Source organism: Artemia sp. Qi Xiang Cuo, chromosome 4 (genome assembly GCF_049724085.1).
Source record: "Artemia sp. Qi Xiang Cuo chromosome 4, ASM4972408v1, whole genome shotgun sequence".
NCBI classification, from domain to species: Eukaryota; Metazoa; Arthropoda; class Branchiopoda; order Anostraca; family Artemiidae; genus Artemia; species Artemia sp. Qi Xiang Cuo.
Genome location: NC_142797.1, coordinates 24,762,721 through 24,785,101, shown reverse-complemented (window position 1 = coordinate 24,785,101; position 22,381 = coordinate 24,762,721). Strand labels below are relative to the sequence as shown.

Sequence of the window (22,381 nt, the reverse complement as noted above, 5' to 3'; positions counted from 1 at the left end):
TAGTCTTGATTTTAATTCATATTCTCGTAATCTAGCAACTGCGAGGTTGACTAGTCAAAGTGATGATTGGAAAACAGAGTGTTAGTGTTTATAAACAAAACAAAGGAAGTGCATAAAGATTATTTAAATCTAATAAAATACATTGTGTTGTAATAAGTTGTTTCAACTGAAGAATGTTTAAAATGAACTTTGGATTAGGTTTGAAGATCTAGTTAAAAAAAAAGTGTGAATGCAAATATTCTGTTCCGAACCGTTACTTCTCAAAATGGGTTGTCAGTCCATAGAAAAACCTAGTGAATTCACATCTGTACAGCAAGGTATATTCCTACGGTAGAAATATTGCGGGTTGTTAAGAGCTATTTTTTGTGAGCTGCTTGAAACATTTTCTGGACGGCAAACATGGTCCACGGTCACGGACCGTGGTATCACGGTCATTTTAAAAACATAGTCCACTAGTATTGCTATTTTGGACTTGTGTGTTTACGCATTGTCGAAGCGCATGAGTTCTAAGCTGGGAATCAAAAACTATACTATCTGACTTCAATTTGAACCAACGCTAGTGTAGAATCATGTTTGATTGGATGAAAGTGATTGAATTACATCACTTTTTACTAATCAGATTGTTAATCTGGTTTAACAGCAAAATGTGACCGTTAAATTCTGCAAAATCCGGCGTCCATTTTTGGGCATGACACTGTTTAATGTACGGTCATTAGAAGTAAAATTGCTTTTAGATTTGAAAAATACCTTGGTTGTTGAATTGAAAAAAAAAGCCCCTCCCCCTTTTAGATTTAGGAAAGTCCTTTTTTTTGTTTCTTCAAAAAAAAATTGAAAAAGTTCTTACCCCCTCCTCTTCTCCACATTTTTGTAAATTGGTGCCCCTATGTCACGGCAAATACCTACCAATTTTTTATTCTTTTATTATAATATTGGCTTAATGAATTTCAGCTATAGCGACGGGAATGTAAGTCCCTATCCAACCCACTCTTACAACAGTTATGGGAGTTATGAAGTTGGAAGCACCAATTTTGTGGTCAGTACATCTTCTTTTGAAAGTGAAGTAATGGCTTCAGATCCGCCTGTGCCTAGTAGCCCAGTGATGCCTTCTATATCCCGTGGTAAGTACTTGTTGTTTTTTAAATAAAGTACATTTATGTAACCTAAAAGTTTCAGTTAAGTGTAGTAAATAAAAAGCGATTAATTTAACATGCGTTACTTTTATGGAAACGTGAAAGAAGTGAAAGTATGACCATATTCTTGTGAATGGCTTAGTTTTAATTAAATTTTATGATTCTACTGAAATCTAATAAGAAACATTGTAAAATAAGTAAGGTTGAATATTTTAACCAAGTACCATGTCTTTTATGATTACAGATATCAAAGCTGATAAACTAACAGCTGTTAAGATACAGAATATCAGCGTACCCTCTGCATCTGTAGCTATGGACACTGCAGAACAATCTCTTGCCTCCAATAAGCTAATCCTGAGCAACCAAAAGCCAGTAGTCACGCTTCCACAATTTGTAGGATACAACGAAAAAGCACCTCTTTCGGTAGCTCACTCAGCACCCGCTGATGAAGAAAAACCGGTTCTCAGACGAAGGAAGAATAATGCCGTCTACTATGAATCTTCTGATTCTGATGAGGAGGATATCAGTAACGAAGGTATGGAACTAATCTTGATATATTTGAGCAAAGAGGAAAGGTACGGATGTCTTTTCTCTTGTTACATAGAATCTTTCTCTCAAAATAGTTTGGAAATGGAGGCCAAAAATAGGCTTAATGTGGTTGGGGCACGTCTCTTCTCGACCTTCCCTCCAAGTTTTTTTATCTTAATTCTTAAAACTTGGCTTTGGATGCCTGTTTTATTGAAGTCTTCTTAATTTACTTGCTACATATCAAAAACGTCTTCGAAAGTGGCGCAAGTAAAAAGAAAAAAAAATCGAGCTGCTGACGCTAGAAGATCGGAAAAATTCAGTAGCTAAATGGAATTACTGTATTTAAAAGTCATGTATGACTGTAATATTCAAACACTAGACTAGTTTAACGTCATCAATAAGCTTATAAAACTCAGGATCAATGCTAAGAAATAGCTGGCAGAATTTTTGCATTAAATCTTGAATCAATATATCTCCAAGATAATGCTTGTGCAGCTCTGCTACATTATGTCTGATTATTTGGAAACGTTTATTTTATGTCTGATTATTTTGATTGGTTGTTTATTTGGAAACTAGTGTTTCGTCTCAGATAAGCGAAGCTGTTGAACAGAATGTTTTTTTTTATGTTGACAAACATCTTGATAAATATAAATGCTTCCCCTCCTTATTCTCATTCACTTTAAAAAAATTGAAGGTTCCTGGCATACTTCTCTTTACCTGAACCTAATATTGGCTCTTGTCACCGACTCAATACTGCAAATGTTTTGCCATGGACCAAGTTTAGTTTATGCCTACGGACTCCCCCTTAACATCACTCTTTCTCAAAGCTTTGAGCCCCAAACAGTTATTTTTATTTCAAATATTTTGCTTCATATTCATCGGAGAAACATTGCGTAGAGATGATATATGTCGTCACATTGGCTGGTATTTATTTGATCAACATTTTTATGCCTAACAACAAAAGTACGAAGAACAATAGGGAAATCTTTTTGCAAGACAGTGGAGATAATTTGAATGAATATTTCGGCCCTATGTCCAAGGGCCGTCCTCAGCAAGACAAAAATATATGAAAGAAAAAAGACTCACAACAACATGCAACCATTAAAACCAAAAATTAAAAAATTTTCGAAATATTCATTCAAATTATCTCCACTGTCTTGCAAAAAGATTTCCCTATTATTCTTCGTACTTTTGTTGTTTGTTATGGAAAGGCAGTGTGGTCTTCGTCGCTATTTTTATGCCTCAATCTCAGAAACCTCAGGCTTGTGAAAGAGCTAAAGCGGTAGACTTTCCATATTGAGGATCCGCTCATATTTTTAATTTGGCTAGGGAAAACATCATTTGTATAGCAATTTCTTTGAGGTTGAACCTTTTTTTGCACTGTTTTTCCCCCTTTTTAGTCTCGGTCTTTCTTAGAGCTTTGGATCCCAAACAATTCTCTTGACTTTACAAAAGTTAGTTTCATGTTCATTAACAAAAAAGTGTAGAAATGACACATCCGATCACATTTGCTATTATTTACTCTCTCAACATTTTTCTTTAAACCTCAAATTCAACCTACGTAAAAAGAAACTCAAGTTTCTGAAAGAACTACAGCACAAGACTTCTTGGATTTGGAGTTGGCATATATTTTTTTGTTGGCTGGTGACCAACTGTTTATATACCAATTTGTTAACGGCTGGCCACTTTTTCATTGGTTCCCTAGACCAGTGAACGGGAATACCTCGGAAAATTCAGCCTTTCTGGTTATTTCAGTGTTTACCTTTTGTCATGAACATACTAGATTTTATGTTGAAACTTCTAATCATTTAGTAAAGTTCTTTTTGATAGCCACTTTAAATGGCCGATAAATTTTAAGAAAATTGACTGAAAATGCCCAAATTATACTTTTGAATCATATCTTATGAATTAAGTTTAAACAAACTTTATTTACAATGCAAGTTTTTCAAAAAAAAATAAAGAGCTATTTTTATCCAAAGATGAGGAAAAATAAAGTCAAACAATTTTGCAAGAGTAAAACCACATTAATTATTTATCAATAAATAAATAAAACCAAAAACAAACAGAAAATACAGTGAATAACCGCGTCAAACTCAAAACGAGCAGAAACTACACTACTTTATCGATGGTGATTTATGGTAGTTTTACGCTTGGAAAATCGTTTGACTTTATTTTTGCTCATCTTTGATTCAATAGAGCTCTTTACTTTTCTTTGAAAAACTTATTTTGCGGAGTAAGTTTTTTCTAAATTAATATCTCTTTTTTTAAGTGACATGGTCTTCGTAATTAGTAAAGAAAGAGCATTCTTAATCTTTCGATATTTTTTCTATAAGTATCTGGATTTTGGCTGACTATTTAAATGTTGGACGAAATTTTTCACCGACATTTAATAATGTACGCCCTTTTGAAAATCTGGATATACATAGTATCTTTTGATTTAGTTCCCCTGAAAAATAATTTTTGATTTAGTTCCTCTTCAAGTTTCCCTGAAAAATAAGACTTGATACCCTATTCTGTTTCTAAGTGGTAGCATCTATACTATTTTGAGAAACTGGATGTATTTTCACTCTTTGGATACAGTTCAATAGTAAGAGCAGAAGTAGTAATAGAAGTAGACCTTGAATTCCAACTTTATACCCTCAGTCGTTCTTGAGATATTACTGAGACGTCTTACTTACAGCGAGCATAAGAATAGTGGCTTTTGATTTGATTTTAAAGGTACATAAGCTTTCCGTGAAAGTTTTCACTTTCTGGGCTGTTCTAATCCTAAGATATTCCGCTTGGATATCTTAACTACCTGGTCTAGTTTGAATACCGAGATGCACTTAAGCTACTCTGATTTAGTTCAATAATAGCATGATCTACATACATGATAACCCAGATCTACATGGTGTGTTTTGATTCAGTTTAACACTGGCCTCACCACTTTCCCCAGCTAATATCAAGTATTACCAACAATAGTATTCATAGTAGCAGAAGCAAAAGTAGTAGCATTAGGGATAGTGTTAATGATAGCAGTAATAGTACTAGTTGTAAGCAGTAATAGTATTCACATTTCGCCTTTTGGGTCTAGTTCAACGTTTCCTCCGACAGTTTCAATTCCTTACTTCAAGCTGTTTCTGAGATTTTGCTGATACGTTTTTTTGATCACCTGCATACACATACAGTCCTTTTGTTAGCTCCACATTCCCCTCAGCAGTCCCTGAAAGCTCCACATTAATGCCATAAGTCTTAGTAATAGTTTTACTAATAGTGATAGAAATACTTCTACTAGTAGTAGCAGTATGAACATAGTGAAACTTCATATATGGCCTTTTGATAGCTCTCATACACATACCATGTTTCAAATAATTTTACATACCCCTCAACATTTCCTGGAAATTTCTCTTTATGACCTTATTAGTAGTAATATTAGTAGCAGTAGAAGTAATAGTAGTAGTATTACGCATATATTATCTTTGTTGGTTTAACATCCCAAAAATATGCACTGAAAGTTTCAACTTAATACTCTAAGTTGTTCTTAAGATATAGCTTTTACGCCCTTTTAATAACCGGCTACCACTTAGCGTATTTCAGTTTAGTTCACATCCTCCTCAACATTCCCTTAAAGTTTCGCCGCATTACCCTTAGCTTTAGTAGTACTAGCAGCTGTTGTCGGAGTAGTAGTTGTAGTAGTCGTAATAGTAGTAGCAGTCATAATGGTAGTTGTAGTAGCAGTAGTAGTAGTACGAGTTTTAACAGTAGTAGTAAGCACACAGTACCTTTTGAACACTATGTGCTCAAAATATCCCCCTAAACATTCTCTGAAAGTTTCATCTTCCCATCCTTAGTGTTAACAGTAGTTGTAGTAATTGTAGCAGCAGTAGTAGTAGTAGTATACACAAAGTGCCTTTTGGTTAGTTCAACATCCTTCTCAACACGCACTGAAAGTGTAAACTTAATGCCCTACAGTGTTCCTGAGAAATTGCCAATACATTCTTTTGCCAGCCTGAAGCCACAGTGTGTTTTCATTTAGTTCAACATCCTCCTAAACATTGTCTGAAAGTTTTACCTCATTACCCTTTGGATCATTAGACGTAGTAGTCGTAACAGTAATATAGCAGCAATAGTGGTAACATGCACACTGTGCCTTTTGGTTAGTTTAACATCCCCCCCCCCTCAACATGCCTTAAAAGTTTCAAATTAATACTCTTTGCCGCTTCTAGGATACTGCTTATAAGTCCTTTCGAAAACCTGCTTGCATATAGTTTCTTTTGATCTAGTTAAAATTCCCCTTAAAAATTGCCTGGTAGTTTTGCCTTATTACCATTAGCCTCACTAGTTGCGATAATCGTAGTAGCAATAGCTAAAGTAGTACTTACATTGTGCGTTTTGGTTAGTTCAAAATTCGCCTCAAGATATCCTATAAGTTTCAACTTAATATTTTAAGCCGTTCCTGAGTGTATTTTAAAATATCTCAGCTTCTTCCTAAATATCTCCTGAAATTTCACCTAAATACTCTTAGTATTAGTACTAGTTGCATCAGAAGTACTAGTTGCAATATTAGTAGTAGTGGTAGTAGTATTAGTAGTAGCGTGCGCGTGTTTCCCTTTGGTCAACTGAGCTTCCGCCTAAGTATTCCCTGAAGCTTCTTACTTAATATCCTAAGCCATTCTCCGAATATGCTCTTTTGACAGCCTATTTGCACATAGTGTTTTGATTTAGTTCATCTTTCCCTTAAATTTTCTCTAAAATTTTTACCTTTATGTCCTAGCCTTAGTACTACTAGTACCATAGTAGCAGTATTTGTAATAGTACAAGTAGTAGTATATTAGTAGTAGTAAGAGTAGTATAAGTTGAAGTAGTAATATGTATATATTCCTTTTTGGCCAGTTTGACATCCCCCTTGTCAGCCCTGGAAGTTTTAGCTTGTTCTGGTTAGCAGCTCCTAAGATATTTCTGGAATGTGTTAACTGGGATTATTCTGCATATTATGGAGTAAAAATTGTTTTCTTAATATGTTTCCTTATGTCCAGCTGGATTCCTAGGCTTAAAATACTGGTTGGCCGGTTGGCTAATTTAAAGATTTGTATGTCAAATTAGCCATCTGGTGGTATCCCTTCGTGCCAGTATTGGCACCAAAGACCATACGATCCTTGAAGTGAACACTTGGAAAGACCATAAAGGGGGGGGGGGTTGCTTCACCTTTAGCACTAATTGCACAACATATTGTTACAAGTTCACCCCTCTCGGCTGATATTAGTTGAACAATTTGCTTAGATTCTGCACAGTTGTAAGGCCAGTTTCATCAACATTGTATATAGCATAGGCTTTATTTTTCCTTTCCTAACACAGCTGAGTAGTTGTAAAAAAACTCACTGACTGTTGTTTGATTAAATGCTGTTGCCCGAGCAATGCAACGGATGGACACACTTGGGTTTCTTTTCAGGAAGGAGTTAAACCAATCTGTACCAGCAATTTTATTATTTTCCCAGCTGTCTGGAATCTTTTTCCTGTTCATTTTTGCAAACTGATAGGCCAAATACGACATTGTTTTGGGCTGAGTCCATAGTTCAGCTTACTAGCTTTTTTCAGATAATTAGCTTAATTGTTTTCTTCAATACTACTTAAAAATTTTTTAATGCCTTTATCAGATTTTGATACCTCTGGTTCTTAACAATCTGGTTCATTTAATGGTACTTCCTTCCAAAGTTCTAGAATATAATTCCTTCCAAAAGCCAGAATATAATTTGTACTCTACTGGAAAAATTCTTTTAATTGTTTTTGCCTTTATAACTTTAAGAAAACAAAAATTAATTAAGATTTTAAGGAATAAATATCAGCATATGTATATTAAACTGACAATGCACATTTTTTTTTCAGTGAATTCATTTAATTTTTTTTCACTAAAGTAAAAATTATATTCTGGCTTTTAGAAAGCATGGGGCTTAGAACCCTATTCATATTAATTTCTGCTCGTGTTCTTTACTTTGTTTTGGAAACTTATTTTGTGGAAAAAGTTTTTTTTTTAATTAATTTCAATAATGCAGTCACACCCAAGATGTAATAATTTATCCTACTTTCTAAGATATCCAAAGTCAGTCATCTAAAAGCATTTTAACAATGGATTAATATACACTCTGCTTATCTAAAGACCGAAACGGCTTTTTCTAAGGCGTCGTCACATCTTTCATATATAAAACATAGACAAAAACTGGAATTTAATGGAAATAATTTAATATTTTTTGAACTTCGCGTGCAAATATGCGATTGAGAGTTAATTAATTGTCCGGTTATTCTAATGCGAAATGATTTGAAGCCCAAAATCCTCGGTTAAGGATTACTTTAAAGATTATGTGCTAAAGTTGGGATATTCTGATCTTGAAAGAATTATTACTTCAGAAAAGACGGAAAAGAATTAAAGTACTAGATAAAAATTTTGTATTTTATTGAAGAGGCTTGAAAAATCATTTTATTGTTTAGTTTAATATTGTATATTTTTTTATGAATAGTTAGTTGCTTATCTCTTTTCTAGAACAAGACATATACAGCCCAGAAGCTTATGATGCTGTGTCCTCTGAGGAATCTGACACCGATAACCTTCAAAGAAAAGGACCTTCAAAGGACCAGATTTGTCCTGACAGCAGGAGAAATTACAGTATTGATAAAGGACTGAAATTTCAAAAGAGGAAACTTTTTGATTATTCCAAGGAACACTCAGCCGTAAACACATTGTTTAAAAAAATACCAACTAAGCACTCACCAGAAAACACCTACATTTGTAGAATTTGCAATGAATCTTTTCCTCTTCGCCTTTTGTTACTAAACCATGTTAAAGCTCATGACAGAATAGAAATTCAGCAATGTCAGTTTTATTGTTCACAACTCAAGAACAAGTATAATTATAATATTTGCTTTGACACTGAAAATCAGAAAAAAGATAGCTTTGAATGCGATATCTGCAAAAAGACGTACCCCCATCGTAGATCATTATCGAAACATAAGCAAAGACACAATGAAGCTAATCAGTACTTGTGCTACATATGTGGCTTAAGTTTGTGTAGTCCAAAGACTCTCAATTGTCATATGCAACTCCATACTGGTGAAAAAAGTTTATTGTGTGATAGATGTGGAATGCAGTTTCGACATAGAGATGGTCTAAATTATCATGTGAAAATGCACCTTAGAAAAGAGAGCAGGCAGATCCCAGAAAAATCGTTTGAGTGTAAGATCTGTAGTAAAAAACTCGAAAGTAGAAGTGGATATGCAACTCACGTAAAAAAACACATTCAGAAGGGAACACACGAATGTGAATTCTGCCAAAGAAATTTTTTCACAAAGTTCAGACTGACTGAGCATATGAGGACCCATACGGGAGAAAAACCGTTTGAGTGTCAGACATGTGGTAGTGCTTTTGCACAGTTTGCTGGCTTGTATAGTCATATGAAATGTCACAGTGACGAAAAACCTCATAGATGTAAGTTTTGCGGTAAAGAGTTTAAGACCAAAAAAAGTTTGAGCGATCATTTAAATACTCACACTGGTGCTAGACCCTATAAGTGCAAGCAATGCGACAAGGGTTTCGGTTCAGATAAGGGTTTAAGACAACATAAGAAAAGTCATATAGGAAAGAGGTTCAGAGAAAAGAAGTTCAGTTGTAGCATATGCAGCGAAGTGTTTGCAGATTCTGCCTATCGTGACCTACATGTAGCTTTACACGCAAATCCTAACCCTTTCAGTTGCGAGTTCTGTAGTAAGAGTTTCAATTATAAGAAAAACATGGTGGCCCATGTGCAGCGTCTGCATCCTGATAGCAATCCATTTAAATGTAAGCTATGTGGTAAGACTTACGATTCCATTCAAAAAATTTGTGTTCATATTAGCTCTCGCGCTTGTGACAAACAAGACAAATTGCCTAAAAAGATGAAAAATCAAAGCAAATCTATTGAGGGGGACGGAAACATGAATGTTGAGAAAAAGGTGAATCTCTTTGTATGCAATATTTGTGATGACGAGTTTCTATCAGTTGAGGATATTTTAGGCCATTTTAACTCTTGTCATAAGCATTCCAAGTAGAAACTGACTCCGGTAGGCCTACTACCCTGAAAAAGTGAACGAAAAATATATTTCTTTTTTTTCCAATTCAGCCAGAAATTTATAACTCAACTATGAACTTCAATAACTGAGAATAATAAGAAAAGGATGAAATATTACCTTCCTACAGAATCAAGATTGCCGCTGACTGTTAAGTTTTTGTCGTAATTAATTATCAATTTGTTTTAAATCAAGGGTTTTCTGCCTTTGTGGTATTAATTAAAAAAAATGTCTCGTTTTTTTACGGGGGGGGGGGGGGTAGTCTAAATTTTCCCAAAAATTAGTTATTTATTTTTGGTATTCAAGAAGGGCAAACTAAAAAAAAAAAGAATTATGAATAATTACCACTTAAAATCAGTATTTCTAGACCAAGCAACTGCTTCAAGTTGGATGTGGTGGGCTCATTTCCGTTTCATTTGCTGTCTTTTTCGCTCTAGCTTTCCAAGTCATGAATGCAATTATTTTAATTTGTTAGTCTGATTGTTCCAATTATGAAATCCATGATATAGGACTGCTTTCCTGGAAATTTGGTTTGAAAAATCTTTTGTGTTTCTCTTCTGGACATGCTACTTAAATATAGAGTTTTTAAAATTGGAATTTTTTTTCAATATCGATGTAATATGTTTATTTTTGTTTTATTTCTTGTCTGCTTTGTAATTCTATTCCTGGTCAGTAAATGTGAAGATTTTTATTGACTTTGTTTGTTGTGTTTGATTCAGTACTTGGTTTCATCTCCTGTTTTTATTTCTTGAATTATTAAATAAAAATCAATTTCATTGTATTTATTCATAATTTCTTTATTTGATCTTCTTTTCGCCATTGTTTTTTAAGCATGCCCGCTAGCTTAGCTTCTGTTGTTCTGCTGATCTTTTTTTTTTTTTTTTTTTTTTTTTTTTTTTTTTTTTTTTTTTGTAATAAATTATTGTCTCACTTTAAGAATGTGTAGTAGAATTGCCATACGGGAACTTAAATGTAGAACCAGTTTTTCATAGTAATATTTAATTTAATCACGGAGATAAGTTAATACACTGATGCGATTTTAGGTTTCATATTACAATGAAGTACGACAAAAAAAGGGGTAGACCTTGAATAAATTGTGACAGAAATGATTTTTATGCCATTTGATAGAGAAAAACGCTACTATAGAAATCGCTATCTGAAATCGTCATCACTACTCCTAGGTAAAATGGGTTAAATATGCCCTTAAAGTGCAGAGGAGGGGACAAAATGTAAAAAGTTTATTATGTGATCACACATAGAAAAGATATCTTCTATCGGGTTATTTTGGTTGTAAAATAAGGATATTAATGTAGAAACGGTCCACTATCAGTATAACAGGGATTTTATTTGGAAATTTTCTCTTTAGTGTTTGAAGTTGGAGGGGCTATTTCCGAACAACAATGACATATCCTGTTTTAGCGATTAAGGTGTTCTTTATAGGGTTTTCTTCGTCGTAGACGACGAAAAGGGGAAAAAAAGGACTTGGAACCTACAAAACTGACACCTATGCTATTGATTGGCAAACGCAAAAAAAAAAAAAAATTAGAAATCGTAACAGTTAATAAAGAAAACTCCGGGGGTGCCGGAATTGGTAACAGGTAACAGATTTTTTTTCCATGCATGTCAAGTGTGCCCTAAAAGTGCGAGGGAAAGGGTGAAAAAAATAAATCATAAATAATGAAAATTGGGTGGAAGAAATAACTTTTGTGGATCTATGTGCGTCATTAAAAAAAGGAAATGAACATGAAAATACTAACAAATAAATTTAATATGTGTAAGTGGTTTGATATTCTATGGCTATCAATCGTACTCACTTTATTAGTCCTTCACCTGCCAAGTTACACCAACCAATACTACTGATTTCTATTTACTGAAAACAGAAAATTCAAGCTCGATGGAAACAGAGCCGCCCAGCTTTGGACGTATTACCTCGATATGGTTGGTATAACTCAGTGGTTTCTAAAGACAAGGAGACTTGGTCTGTTAGAAGAAAACCTGCACGTAGTAAAAAAGTATGTTTCCCTATCTTGCAGCAGCAGCCCATAACCAGATATTCGTTTGTAACACGGAAATTTACAGGTCCCTTTGCAATGATGATCTTCATACGACAAAGTACTCAGAAAGTTGGGTTTTCAGATGACCTTGCTATAGAACAGGAATTTTTGAGGAGTCTTAGGACATCCGGAGGTCTTATTGGTGAAGGCAGAATGACCGAATTCCAGCGAAATCTTTGGGTTATGTCGTATTCTGCTTGCATTGAAGTAAACTATCTCATGCAGGAACTTACAAGAAAGAAATACTGGACTAGCGAACAACACAAGGAGATAGGGCTTTCAAGGCAAAAAAAAGAACCACGGACCAGGAACAAAAGGGCAGACGTTTGAAATTTAATGGAAGACAGGTGCTGTTTAGTGTAGATCTTTAAATACCCAGGGAAGAATTTATATAAAAAAAAAAATAAGGCGAGGTTCATCCGCATGCTTGGTGAAAGCTTATGTGAAAGGGGGATCGAAGCTATTCACGGCAAAGGCGACGTGGACTTGATAATTGTTAAAACTGCTGTCGGAAAGTCTAGTATTTTTTCTACTGTGCTAGTTGGTGATGATACTGACTCACTCCTTCTTTTATTATTTCAAGCTAGATGGGATTCCAATAAGATATATTATTCTACAGAAGCGGAACAAGGTGCTATAATTGTTGCGTGGAACGTACACATGATGAAAACTAGCTTGGAAATACAACCCTGTAATTCCATACTTGTCTGCCATGCATTACTAGGATGTGACATCACTTCTCATATACATGGTATTGGAAAAGGAAAGGTTATAGATATATCTAAGGAAAATGAGGCGTTCTGAAGAATTTCTCAAGTTTTCCTGAAGGTGATCACAAAGGAGGAGATAGTTAGTGGTGGAGAACTTGCTTTACTGTTCATCTACGGACGCAAGAGTTCTCCCCCCAATACCCTCAGCGTAAGGGTTGTAAGTTATGCCCTGGGGCCATATAAGCTTTTTATCGAAAGCTTTGTCGTAGAAACTTGAAAAAGGGCTCATTCGATTGAAAATTCAAAGGGCTAGTGCCGTTTTTGAGGGCAACTAACCCCTCTCTCACGCCCACCTTTTACACAAACACATCCAATCAAAATTTTTAGATAGCCATTTTGTCCAACGTAGTTAAAAGTTATAGAAATTAGGTCTTTGAGGATGATAGCCCCCTAAGAGCCCTCGGGGCAAGGGTTGTAAGTTGTGCCCTTGGGACATATAAAGTTTTTTATAAATAGTGATGTTATAGAAACTTCAAAAACGGGTCATTTGATTGGATATTTAAAGGGCGTTTGCCCTTTTTAATAGTCAAAAGATATGGGAGGATAACTAACCACCCCTCTCACACCTACTATTTTCTCAAACACATCCAATCAAAAGTTATGGATAACCACTTTGTTCGACGTAGTGAAAAAGTTTGGAAATTATGTTTTTGAGGATGACACTCCCCCACAGCCCTCAGGGTAAGGATTGTAAGCTATGCCCTGGGGGTATATAAGGTTTTTTTTTTCATAGAAAGCATTGTCGTAGAAACTTCAAAAAGGAATCATTCGATTGGAAATTGAAACGGCTAGTGCCCTTTTTAATAGACAAAAATAATTGGATGTCAAGAAACACCCCTCCCACGCCCACCCCTTCCCCAAACACATCCAATCAAAGTTTGAGATAGCCAATTTGTTCAACGTAGTTGGAAGGTCCGGAAATTATGTTTTTGAGGCTGACCACCCCCTCACAGCCCTCAGCGCAAGGATTATAAGTTATACCCTGGGGCATGTGGGGTTTTTATAGAAAGCGTTATCGTAGAAACTTCAAAAAGATCTCATTAGATTGGAAATTGAAAGGGTTAGTGCCTGTTTTAATAGTTGGAAGTGATTGGAGGGCAACTAAACCCCCTCTCATTTCCCCAAACACATCCAGTCAAAATTTTGAGATAGCAATTTCTTCAACGTAGTTGAAAGCTCTGGAAATTAGGTCTTTGAAAATAACACCCCTCCCCCCAAGGCCTCAGGGCAAGAGTTGTAAGTTATACCCTGGGGGCATATAAGGTTTTTATTGAAAGTGTTGTCGTAGAAACTTCAAAAGGCCTCATTCAATTGGAAATTGAAAGGGTTAGTTTCTTTTTTAATAGTTGAAAGTGATTGAAGAGCAACTGACGCCCCTCTCACGCCCACCATACTCCAAACACATCCAATCCAAATTTTGCGATGGCCATTTTGTTTAAAGTAGTTAAAAGTTGTGGAAATTAGGTCTTTGAGGATGAAAATCCCCTCACAGCCCTCAGGTCAAGGGTTGTAATTTATGCCCTGGGAGTATAAGGTGCTTATAGAAAGTGTTGTTGTAGAAACTCAAAAAGGGCTAATTTGATTGGAAATTGAAAAGGCTAGTGCCAGTTTTAATAGTCGAAAGTGATTGGAAGGCTTGCCATTTTTATGGGAAAGATCGATGTGTGTGTAATGTATTATTATTTTTTTTTTCTTTTTTTTTTTGTTTAGATCAGGGCACTTCGTATCGAAGGACTTGTCTTAGGAACTTTGAAAAGGGCTCATTTGATTGAAAATAGGAACGGACAATGCCCTTTCTAATAGTCGAAAGTGATTGCAGGGCAACTAGTCCCCCTTCCACGCCCACCCTCCCATTTGCCCATTGAGTTTACCTTAAACTAAATGTTACCTTCAGATTAAATCAAAATGCACTGTGTTAATGCTAACTCCCAATAAGGCACCTCAGCAGTATCCCAAGAACGACTCAGGGTATTATGTTCAAACTTTGGGGCTACTTCTGCTCTTAAAATTAAAAAAAAATCAAAATAGCGTAAGTGTGTCCAAGCTATCAAAGAAAGTAAACAGATTTTTTGCGAACGGTATCAAGTTTTCTATTTCAGGTCAACTAGAGGAGGTATGAAACTAAATTAAACACTACTATTTGTGGCCAGATTTTTAAAATGCTTTATAATGTTAAAAATTGCTGAAAATTATTCTCCAGAAAACAAATAGCAGGCCAAAACTATAAAGTCTTTTTAAAAAACAAAAGGATTTAATTTGTTTTTCTTTTTTCTTGAAAAGACTATATCAATATAAAACGAACAAAAATTAATTTGAAAAACTTTTTCCACAAAATAAATTTTTCAAAGAAAGGTAAAGAACTCAATTAAACTAAAAATGAGCAAAAATAAAATCAAATAATCTACAAATCGTGAAACTACCACAAATCAGTATCGATAAATAAATGAATCCCAAAACAAACAGAAATTATAATAAATAAATAAACAACTCAAAACGAGCAGAAATTAACATGAGTAGGACTCAAAACCCCTATTCCTTCCCAAGGCCAGAGCATAATTTGCACTTTATTGCAAAAAATTCAAATGAATATGCATTGTCAGTTTAATATACATATACTGATATTTAGTAATCAAAATGTTAATATTATTTGATTTATTAAATTTATAAAAGTAAAAACGTTTATATTTTTTCTGTAAAGCGCTAATTATGTTCTTGCCTTGGGAAGACATATAGGTTTTGAGCCCAACTCATGTTAATTTCTGCTCGTTTTGAGTTTGACTCGGTTATTTATTGTAATTCCTGTTAGTTTTGGGTTTCATTTATTTATCGATGCTGATTTGTGGTAGTTTCACTTTTGGTAGATTATTTAAATTTATTTTTGCTCATGTTTGGTTTAATGGACTTCTTTACTTTTCTTTGAAAACTTATTTTTTGGAAAGTGTTTTCAAATAACTTATAACAAAAAAATCACCTGTGATATTTAAAAATACAAAATAAGGATGATAGAAATACGTCAGTCGTAATTTTTTCTGTTAGAAAAACAAGGTTTGTTGCGACATTTTTTTGCTTAATTTTTTTATTGAAGTGAAACTGAAATATTTTAAACCTTTTTTTACCAATATGCACTTTGAAACATCAACAGAGGCAACCCAGACAAGATAAACCATGACACAACACTACAAAAATATCCTAAGTCATACTTTTCAAATGTAAAAACTTCCAAAATGCACTTTGAAACATCAACGGAGGTAACATAGACAAGATACACCACGACACAACACTAAAAAATATCCCAAGTCATACTTTTCAAACGAAATAACTTCCAAAATGCACTTTGAAGCATCAACAGAGGTAAAAAAGACAAGATAAAGCAAGAGACAACACTATAAAGATAAACCACGACACAACACTACAAAAACATCCTGTCACACGTTTCAAACGAAAAAAAAGTTTCAAAATACACTTTTAATAATCAACAGTGGTAACACAGACAAGATAAACCACGACGCAACACTACAAAAATATCCTAAGTCATACGTTTCAAACAAAAAAACTTCCAAAATGTACTTCGAATTATCAACAGTGGTAACACAGACAAGGTAAAGCACTACATAACACTAAAAAAAATAACCTAAGTCACACTTTTCAAACGAAAACTTCCAAAATGCTATTTGAAACATCAAAAGGGGTAAGACAGACAAGATGAACCACGACACAATACTACAAAAATATCCTAAGTCATACGGTTCAAACGAAAAAACTTCCAGAATGCACTTTCAAATATCAACAGAGGTAACACAGACAAGATAAGATGTTTATTTCCAAAAATGTCTATCACAAGCCCCAAAGGACCAAATTCGCATTTCGGAATCCTAAACCAAAAAATAAAATTCATACGAAAAAAAGCACAACAACTAAAAAACTGGTAAAACAATGCCAAAAACAACAATATCAGAATGGCAAAACCATTTATTAGAAAAAAAAAATTAGCGGCAAAATGTCAGAAAGTTAAAAAGGTACAAACTAAAAAAGAGGCAAATAAAATTAGCGTTAAAAAGGTTTAAAAGATAAAATATAAAAAGGGCGAGGAAACAAACAATATCGAACAAACAATAAACTTGCTTATCACCAGTACGAAAGAGAAAAAAAGGAAAACTAGCGGTTTCTTTTTATCAGTAATGAAGGATACAAAGGTTTTTTCGTACCTGGAGGTCAAGCAACGTTTAGGGGACATGAGAGGAACGGGTTCAGGATCAGCACGGGGCAGGCCGTGTCTGGATTGGGAGTGTCTTTTGGGGAAAATGTTTTCCGTGCGAAGGTTCATTATTGCATTTTTTTTTTTGCAAGACGGAGGCACAACATTCATCTCCTGTGCTCAAGAGTTTCCAGCTTGGGTTTTTTTAAAGAAGGAGTGAGTATGTTACCTTACCTTCTTTAAAAATTGTTTTCAAGGCTCTTTTTTGAACGGATTTAATTTTTTCTGATTCACCATGGGAGATGCCAGGATGCCAAACTGGACAAGCATATTTAAGATGCGGGTGGACAAAGGAGGCATAGATCCTTAAAAATGGGATGGGTGGAAGTTAAATTTATTCAAGAGCTTTAGCAGAGACATGGACGCATTAGCTCTATGGACAATATCTTTTACGAGGATATCCCACTTTAAATTAGAGGATATTGTAACACCAAATAATCTAAAAGAAGATACAGAAATATCTGGAGGGATAGACTTCAGGAAAAGGGGGTGGGGTTTTAGGGAAGTATATTGGCATTATCATAGATATAGAGGGGTTTACTCTCATGTCTAAATCTGCAGCGTCATCTGCAATATCATTGAGGATGCTCATAGGGTTGATTACTAAGTTTCAGTAGCAGGTTTCAACAACTGTTAGGTGACTCACAAATTTCTATTGGTCGTTAAGTACCTTAGCGGGGCTATTTATCATAACAGAAAACAGGAGAGGACCTGGGGGAGTACCTTGGGGTACTACAATGTGGACAGGGAAGGAGGCAACAAATTTAACCAAGAAAGAATCAATATTGAAGTCATTTATAAGTTTCTCAATTAAAATATTGTGGTTAACAAGGTCAAATACTTTTTGAAGGTCAATGGAAATTAAATTTAGCCAGAAATTATGGTTTTCGAGAATTTTCTCCTTTGAGTCAATAAGGAAACAACTTAATGGGAAGTAGAAGTAGACTTGATGTTCTAGAATTGTCTCAGGTCAGTGAGAGGCAGGATTTTTTCCTTTAGCCAGTCTGCCAAGGACTCCTTCGTATAGTTTAGAAAATATAGGAGTGAGTGAAATAGGACGAACACCTTCAAAACCAAGTTTTCCGTCTTTCTTTTTCAAGGGGGTTATTGGCCCCCTTTATTTGCGGATATTGGCCAGACTCAATAATCTCATTGAAAATAATACCGGAAGGCTCTGGACGATGGAACCAAGGAACTTGTTAAGATTATTACCAGTAACTTCTGGGGATTCAGGTAGGTTGCAATTAAGGTGGTCCAGACTCCTACCACACAATTTTCTTACTTCAGAATACCAATTTTTTGGTTTATTGGTAAACAATTCATTGACCTTATTCTTGTAGTAGGATCGGGCAGATTTACATATTTCCTTTTTAGTTGATTTTCCTATTTTATTTGCTTCATCCAGTTTACCATTTCTGAAAAGATTAATTTTTTTTAATTATAGCTTTTATGGATTGATCAGTGAATGATTTATCACGGGAGCACTCTTTAAATCTTTTTTCTGGGAAAGAAGGCAGGTATTTATCATTTAGCTTTTTGAGAAAGGTAGTGATTTATTCATCAAGATCATGAAAATTATAAATATCAGACCGATCCTCAGTACTTAGCCACTTTCTAAAAGAAAGAAGGCCAGCATTTTGAAGGGGACGTTAAGAGCCATAAGTTACTGAGAATGAATGCTTAAAACTAAAAGAGGGGAAAGGAGGAGGGGAAAATGATAACTCCCACCCAGAGGAGGTAAAGCTTTCCCCTAGTTGTTGGTATTCCAACTATTTGCTTAAGTTTTAGGGAGGAGCAAACTGAATCATCTTAAGTTCATTGGCGTCACAAACCAGAAAAGGTTCGGCATCTGGGTACTTAGAGATAACAAAATCAGAGCTGATCTGCAACTGCTGGAGAAATTTGCGTTTTGCATCAATGTTTTGGTTTTGTGAGTAATAAAATACAGCTATTGCAATGATATCATAGGGACGGGGAAGTTCTTTAGGTCTATTACTTAGCCAAAGGATTTCATCATGCTCAGATAAATTCGGAAGAGAAATAATTTTAGGGAAAAGGTTGCATTTAGTAAAAAAACATGACACCACCTCCTTTTTTCCAAGTGGGTGATACAAAGGATAGAGCTTAATAAATTCTGAAAAGTTTGACAAACAAAGAGACCTTTGGTCATGAGACTGTACTTCTGTAACAGCTATAACGTCAATTTGATTTAATTGTGATGACACCTTGAGTTCATTGAGTTTGTAAAAATTAAGGCTTTCGGCGTTAGTGATTAAAAATTTTGGAAATTTAAAGCGACTGGGGAAATTTGACTGTCGTTGAACTTTAGTAATTCTTTGGGGGGGGGTCAATTTGGGGCTGATTGATGTCTCTCGCCGCTGCAAGCAGGAGAGGTGGTCTAAATCCGCCATTGTTGTTTCAAACCGCTTTTACGCGCTCCTCCCATTTAAAAGTTTTGAGAACGCATGGTTCTCCATCAAAAAGAATGTCCTGGAGTCAGAGACAGTAAATGTCAGACGGAAAAAGTGTGCTAATAAAGTATGGATCCAGTCAGATATGCTTGACGTCATAGAGCAGAGGCGCAAGGCAAGGTTACAGGGTGACATGCCGACTTATAGAAGCCTAAATGGCGTCTGCAACAAACTGCAACAGTGAGACAAGAAGCTGTTTGTGGAAAGGAAGGCAAATGAACTGGAGGGTGCAGCCAAGGAAGGTGACGTTGGCAGTCTGTACAAGCACCCTCGTGATCTCACAGGAGACAAAGCACCCTCGGTTGCATCTATTGTCTCCGTTGACGGCCAGCCACTTAGTGACGAAGCTGCACAGATTAACCGATGGAAAGACAACTTCTAATGCCTCCTCAATGCCAAAGCTGCAGTGCAGACAAATCAGTAACTCCCCAGCCTAACCGCCAACACTCGAGAACTGCTGACAAGTGACTCAGAAACTCATTTCACGCCGGCAGAAATGCGCTCAGCAATAAAACGCTTGAAGAACAACAAAGCGGCAGGCATATGCGGGATATACACTGAGTTCTTGAAGTATGCCGGCTTGGCTATGCTATTTTGGCTCCAGCTGCTGTTCTCTATAGTGTGGCGCACTGAACGGATCCCAAAGGACTGGTGAGCTGGCATAATCACGCCCCTCAGGAAGAAAAAGGGGAGCAAAAGAATTTGTTCTAACTACAGAGGCATAACACTTCTTTCAGTGCCTGGAAAGCTATTTGCTACGACCCTGCTGGATAGATACACGAATATCCTCCGAAGTCCAGCAGACTGTATTTATGACCTGGAGGTCCACTGTAGAACAGATCTTTACTATGCGCCAGCTAACTGAGAAGACAAGCGAATTCGGGAGGAAAGTATGCCTAGCCTTTGTTGACTTCAGGACTGCGTTCAACTCGGTGGATAGCAAATCGCTCTGGCTGATACTTTGATCAAGAGCGATGCCAGACAAAAACTTCAAGCTGTTTGAGAAGCTCTAAGAAGAGACGGAGAGCTGCGTTCAAGTCAACGGCAAATGGACCATGACATTCAGTATCAAAATCGGTGTCTGCCAAGGATGTGCCGCCGCCCCAGAACTTTTCAATTGCGTCATAGACTATGTCATGAAACGAACTACAAATCACCTGCCCTTCGGTCTTCAGTTTGGAAATCGGGTTCTGACGGATACCGACTTCGCAGATGATCTTGCTCTCGTTACCAAATCAATTGACCAATCGACTGACGTGCTGGAAGTCCTACAGAAAGAGGCAACGAAAGTGAGGCTGAAAATGCACTGGCTCAAAACTAAGATAATGGCAATTGAGCCCCCAAGCCGTGCCCCTCCCCCAAAGAACATAACTGTCTGCCGAGTTTCTGTTGAAGTTGTAAGAAACTTCACTAATATTGGCTCCGTGCTGTCCAGTGATAGCTTCATATATGAGGAGGAACGCAGTCAAATGTCAAAAGCCTCGTCTATCATCGGAAGGTTCTACGCTCTCTGGAGAACGCCACGCATATGTAGGCGGACGAAGATGTAAATTTATAATGCATCTGTAAGCTCGGTCCTTCTTTATGCAGCAGAAACATTGTCCCTTAAGTTGACAACCCTCAATATGATAGACGTCTGCCAGACGAAACGGCTCCTTCGGACTAAAGGACTTCAGTGGGATGATTTGTGAGCAACGCAAGGTTACTTACGCTCACCTCCCAAGTGCCGTTCTCCATTCAGATTGCAGGGTGAACTCTCAGGTGGTTTAGACACCTGCTACGCATGCCGAAGACAAACCCAGCCATAATAATTTTTATTTTGACCCAAAAGCACATGGCTGGTCCCACCCGAGAGGCAGACCCCGGACCAGGTGGAAGGATAGTCTCAATAAATTCCTGGAGATGGCCAACATTGCTGTCGACGAGGCCCTAGTCTTAGCACCAAACCAGTCAACCTGGAGGAGCAGAGTTGCGACGCTCTCTGCGCCGCCCCCAACACGGCAGGAGCCCTAAGTCACTTCAAAGTGTGGGGTGGTTAAGATAATTTTCGGGGAACACTATTGATTACAGGATAATCTTCCCATGTATGGTCTCTCAAACCAGAGTCAAATTGGTACAGTACCCACGGGGAATAAAGTGCGAGGGATGGGGGAATGGTTTCCTGGTGATACGAGAAGAAGTCCGATTGGGAGTGTTCTTTATAGGGGGTATGGTAAGGCAAGATAATGCTGGTAAAGGGAAGTAAGGTAGAGAGTGTCTGAGAGGGAAGGGATCAGGTTAATTTCGGAAAATAACGGAAGGAGACTAGAACGAAGTTATCAAATTCTTTGACGTACGGAGAGGATTTATGTCTATGGGGTGTGGATTTTTGGGAGGGATGAGAGTAAGGAGAGGTTTGGGCATGGTCCGAATCAGGTACCGTGACCTGAAGGGTTGGGTCGACCGGCCCGTTTATGTACCTGGGACGGAGGAGACTTTTGAGGGATGGATTCCTGTGGTATGTTGCTCTGTATTGGGTGTGCAAGGGAATAAGACCGGAAGTTGACTGGAACATCACCCAGGGGAGGAGTGGGTCGTGAATAGTTTCCGGGTTGCCCTTAAAAAGGTTAAACTTTAAAACTACCCTTTGACACCGATGATACATGAACAAAACAAGACGATTTGTCAAAACCAGCTAAAGCAGGACAAAGGTCAACATGATAAAAAATGCACTTATCGGAAACACAAATACCTAAAATAAAATTACGTCAAATATGTAAAAACTTGCACTGCTCACGAAATTTACTAAGACCATGATTAAAATGGTTACATATCACATTTTTTTTTGCTTATTCTTGAGTTTTCTTTCATTTCACTTTTTATAAGTAATTCAAAAACAATTACAATATTATTATCATCACACAAATTAGCATTAGCGTTGTTAGTCCTTAAAATGACAGTGTCGTCATCACCATTTAATTTTGGCGTAAAACCGGAAGCCAGTAAGCTACTCGTGTATACGGGAACTTGTTCTGTTGCTATAGTAATTGAAGAGTCGGTGGGATTGTTCTGTTCATGAATAATTGATCAGATTCAATATTTTTATCTTGACTCCGGTCAG

At 36.4% G+C, this 22,381-nt stretch overlaps 2 protein-coding genes across 2 annotated transcripts in view; both read left to right on the top strand.

Annotated features, from left to right (window-relative positions):
- The window catches only part of LOC148952920 (uncharacterized), a 136,759-nt gene extending 126,247 nt beyond the window's left edge, over positions 1-10,512 (top strand). The window contains exons 8-10 of the mRNA XM_089087827.1: positions 949-1,118; positions 1,375-1,665; positions 8,173-10,512. Of these exons, the coding sequence (XP_088943953.1) occupies positions 949-1,118; positions 1,375-1,665; positions 8,173-9,713 (2,002 nt within the window). The 3' untranslated portion in view covers positions 9,714-10,512. The remainder of the gene's footprint in view (positions 1-948; positions 1,119-1,374; positions 1,666-8,172) is intronic.
- A 9,824-nt stretch (positions 10,513-20,336) lies between these two features.
- Positions 20,337-20,831, top strand: LOC148952919 (uncharacterized). Its single transcript, XM_089087826.1, has one exon. The coding sequence runs from the start codon at positions 20,337-20,339 to the stop codon at positions 20,829-20,831; it is 495 nt and encodes a 164-aa protein (XP_088943952.1).
- Positions 20,832-22,381: the final 1,550 nt, after the last annotated feature.

What these genes read in the sequence shown, in the direction of transcription:
- LOC148952919 (XM_089087826.1), top strand. Translation starts at nt 20,337, where the DNA reads ATGACATTCAGTATCAAAATCGGTGTCTGCCAAGGATGTGCCGCCGCC.